This window comes from Rhagoletis pomonella, unplaced genomic scaffold, assembly GCF_013731165.1.
Source record: "Rhagoletis pomonella isolate Grant_MI unplaced genomic scaffold, Rhpom_1.0 Rhpom_scaffold_00011, whole genome shotgun sequence".
Classification (NCBI taxonomy): Eukaryota; Metazoa; Arthropoda; class Insecta; order Diptera; family Tephritidae; genus Rhagoletis; species Rhagoletis pomonella.
In genome coordinates, this window is record NW_023458565.1 from 6,734,424 (window position 1) to 6,738,300 (window position 3,877).

At 33.5% G+C, this 3,877-nt stretch overlaps 1 protein-coding gene across 1 annotated transcript in view; it reads left to right on the forward strand.

Moving 5' to 3' along the window:
* The window catches only part of LOC118747129 (neuropeptides capa receptor-like), a 37,120-nt gene extending 33,464 nt beyond the window's left edge, over positions 1-3,656 (forward strand). Inside the window, exon 7 of the mRNA XM_036481119.1 lies at positions 3,508-3,656. Within this exon, the coding sequence (XP_036337012.1) occupies positions 3,508-3,656 (149 nt within the window). The remainder of the gene's footprint in view (positions 1-3,507) is intronic.
* The last annotated feature ends 221 nt before the right edge of the window (positions 3,657-3,877 follow it).

A 3,877-nucleotide genomic window follows, 5' to 3' on the forward strand; every position in this document is an offset into this window, starting at 1 on the left:
TTTTTTTATGTATGTTACCGCATAACTTTGGACCACGTCAACCGATTTCGATAATTCTTTTTGCATCGGAAAGGCAGTGTCTCAGAGGTAGTCCCATACTAATCTGGTTAAGATCCGATCAGCGGATCATGAGATATATATATATATATTTTTTTTTTATATGAGAGTTGAAGTCGGTTTTTTTTTTGCTAAAAATTACTAGTTTTCAATATTTTTTTTTCTGAGATGGCATATTTTCAAAAACTATTTTTTTTATCAAAAATTTAGTATGTAAAAAACTTTTCAAGTAAAAAAATTTCTAAAATATTCATAGAGAATTTTGATGTGTGTATGTGTGATTTTTGTCCATTTTTTCGCCCCGTTCTCGAGATATTGGAAAACTATTAAATCGATTTGTTTTTGTTTTTGTGCTGTAGGGTTTTTAAAAATGTATTAATCAATTTCATATTTATTTATTGTTTATATATGTGCATCAACCCTAAAAATTTGAAAAAAATCACACACATGAAGTGTGAACCCCGTCCATTTAGGTATCGAATGCCCCATAAACAAGCTAAGTTATGAACACGAGTTGTACATGCTTGAATTGACTTTTAAGGAAATTTCCACGGCATAAGCAAGTTAAATAAAAGCTTTTAAGTACCAAAAAAAAAATTTTATAACTATATACGAGCAGCTTCTTGTAACGTTTTCTACAACACCAAAAAAACTAACGAATGTTATCGGGCAAATCAACAAACTTTTTTCGACATTAAGAATTTTCATACAACTTTTTTTGTGATCCCCATGTGGGGGTGTCCTGAATATGAGTGCCTTGGACCGCGACTACTTCGACGCATGCTTTAATCCGCTACGGGCTGGACTCCGGTTCGGGCTTTACTATTCATACAAGTCAAAGGATTCAGCAGAGAAACTTGAGTTAAGTTATTTAATATTTTGTATAATAATACTTTTCCCTCTCTCTTAGGAGCCTGCAAAGCATCCATTGTAACAGCTTTAAAAAACTTTGAAAGTTATAAATTAAAAAACAAACTCATAAAAGCAAAACATGCATACGCACAAGTGAAATTTTTTCGCTAACCCTCAACAACTATGCAAAACTTTTCTTAGTTCACTTAAGCGCACTTTCATACGTAAGTGTGCCACTAAGTGAAAATACTACATTACAGCGATTACGAAATTTACATAACTACTTTTGCACAAAATAACCTTAAATGATGGGTCGTAAAACAGACAAAAAACAAACGATAAAATGTGCTAATTACGAGGAAGCGAATTGCAACTGAGCCCAATAAACGACCAAACATTGTACGAAATCTGTAGTCACCCATTAAAAGTCAGAATGGCAGGTGGCCTGTACATTTCAGAAAATTGCTTCGGCTTAGAGTAGAGAAGTATGTATGCGAGATCCGCTTGATTCCAGTTTAAAACACAAATAAAAACTTTTAAATTTTAATTTAAGTGAAAAATTATTTTTTATATCTGAATTAAATATGGAAACTAACAAAAAAAAAACAAATCATTTTTCACTTAAATTGCTTTCGTTAAGCCGGCAGTAAGTGTCGAACTTTTCAAATCGTTACTGAACGATGACACGTAAATATGTACGTATGTATGTATATATAACTCTATACAGAGTATATTCAACAGGTGACTAATTTAAGTTATCAATATGTAGCAAGGTGGGCATAGGTGTAGAAGTCTTGAAAATATAAACTCAAAAAGCAGACCCACGGTATTACTGAAAGGTCGTTGGACCTTGAATGCTTCTTTACTCATTCACCTGACTTGCGGATGGTCGGGCTTCGACTCTGAAGAATAGCGAAGAGGTACAATTAATTCCATCTTGTTCAAAGGAAGCCAACTCGCGTAAACGCTATAGATTTGTGTGATGGCTGAACCCTTCCACTACCAGCCACTAGTTAGTTTTACCTAAGGAAATTCCGTGTAGAAAAATACTTAGAAACTTTAGCTCTAATCCTTTTGCCTTTGCCTTTATAAATCTCTTCCTGGTTCACTGCAGCAAAATTCCATTGACTAATTTACAACTTAGCATCCAGCCACATGAGACTTTTTTTGATTAAATTGTGTGTGTGTGTATGCTATACTTATCTGTTATCTCCTTGCTAGGGCTGACAGCAGTGTGTTTGCCAGAAGCGATGTAATGCTACAAAAAACGTACGGCAACATTTTATATTTCTTTTTTTTTCCTACGCATGTATTTTGTAGCATAGCATCGCTTCTAGCAAGCACTCAGCCGTCAACCGTAGATACTTGTTAAATATTTATTTCACTGAATAATTTTTATATTAGCTTGCCTAAAATAAACTCAACTACATTAAGCTCATACAATTTAATTAAGTACACAAAACGAAACTATGTATATGTGCTGCAAGCCGTACGATTTATTGACCCCATAGGAACAAAATAATAGATTGGCGTTAGTAGTGTTTGGCCGAGCTTCTCCTCCATAGGAATATCCATAATAATATTGCAGGACTTTCTTTTTCCTTCTCAGGAACTCTAGAGCTATTGAAAAGTAACTCAGAACAGTTTTTTTAACCGACTTCATAAAATGGAGAAGGTTATCAATTCGTCGGAATATATGTATATGTTTTTTATATATTACCGCATAACTTTGGGCCACGTTAACCAATTTCTATCGGATCACTGGATCATAAAGAAATAAACGATAATCTTAAATTTGTAAATGGGAATTGAAGTGGGTTTTATTTTTGCTTAAAAATTACTTGTTAATTTAATATTTTCGACATTAAAAAAACAAGTTTTTTCGGCGTAATTTTGCAGAACTTTTTTGAGAACTCTAGAACTATTAAAAGCTACTCAGAAATTTTATTTTTTTTTTTTACTTTTTGCCACATGTTGTTTGCTAGGTGAATCTGGCATACAAAATTTTTGAAATTTTTTTTTTGGCAAAATCTGTAGCATTTTTTTCCTTTTAAATAACTCTAGAACTTTTGAAAAGCTACTCGGAATAGCCTTTTTTTTGTATTTAATCGTCATACCGTATGCCAACTTCACAGACATTACACACGAGGCAACGGTCGAAGCAATATGCCTGGCTGCTTCAACGGTTGCCTCGTGTGTAGTCAGCAATATATGAATGGGCTTATAATGGTTAAAATATGTACATATATTAAATATCTGAGACCTGCGCTATCAATTCTCTATAAAAATCCCGATATATTTTTGCTCCTACCTCTGAACCAATAAAAATGCGCTTCGCTACGAGTGCAATTAAAAAGCGTTCTTACTGCTTTTTTAAAAAAGTTGAAGTTTTCCCATTACCTCAAGTTTTGCTTCAGGGTTTATAGCTGTGACTGGTTGCTTAATAAGCTTACATACTCGTAGAATCGTTCTTACGGTGATGGTAGGTTACATAAGGCAATTGCGTAATCCAGTTTTTCTAGTATGTATGTATGTACCTTACTATTGTTGTTACTTTGCACTACTTATTTTTATTCTCTTTTTTATCGCTTCTTGCAGCCGCTGTTGTCGTAACATTTTTCATATGTTGGCTGCCATTTCATATGCAGCGTCTTTGGTTCCTCTATGCCAAGGAAAACAACAATTTCCAAGAGATAAACGAATGGATGTTCTCTATTGCCGGCTTCACCTACTATGTGTCGTGGTAAGTACATTTTTGCTGTGGTAAATGATTGTATGTAGACTAACTTCAAACTTAAAGCAGAGCGAATAATGTGGCATATTCATTTAAGTATAAAAATTTATATACTTTGGTGTACTTACATATAAATGTGCAAATACATATGTACAGATGTACATAGTAATAGGTACAAAAGACTGGGTTTATTTTCATACAAATAGATATAAGTTTGCCATTACCCAACTCAAA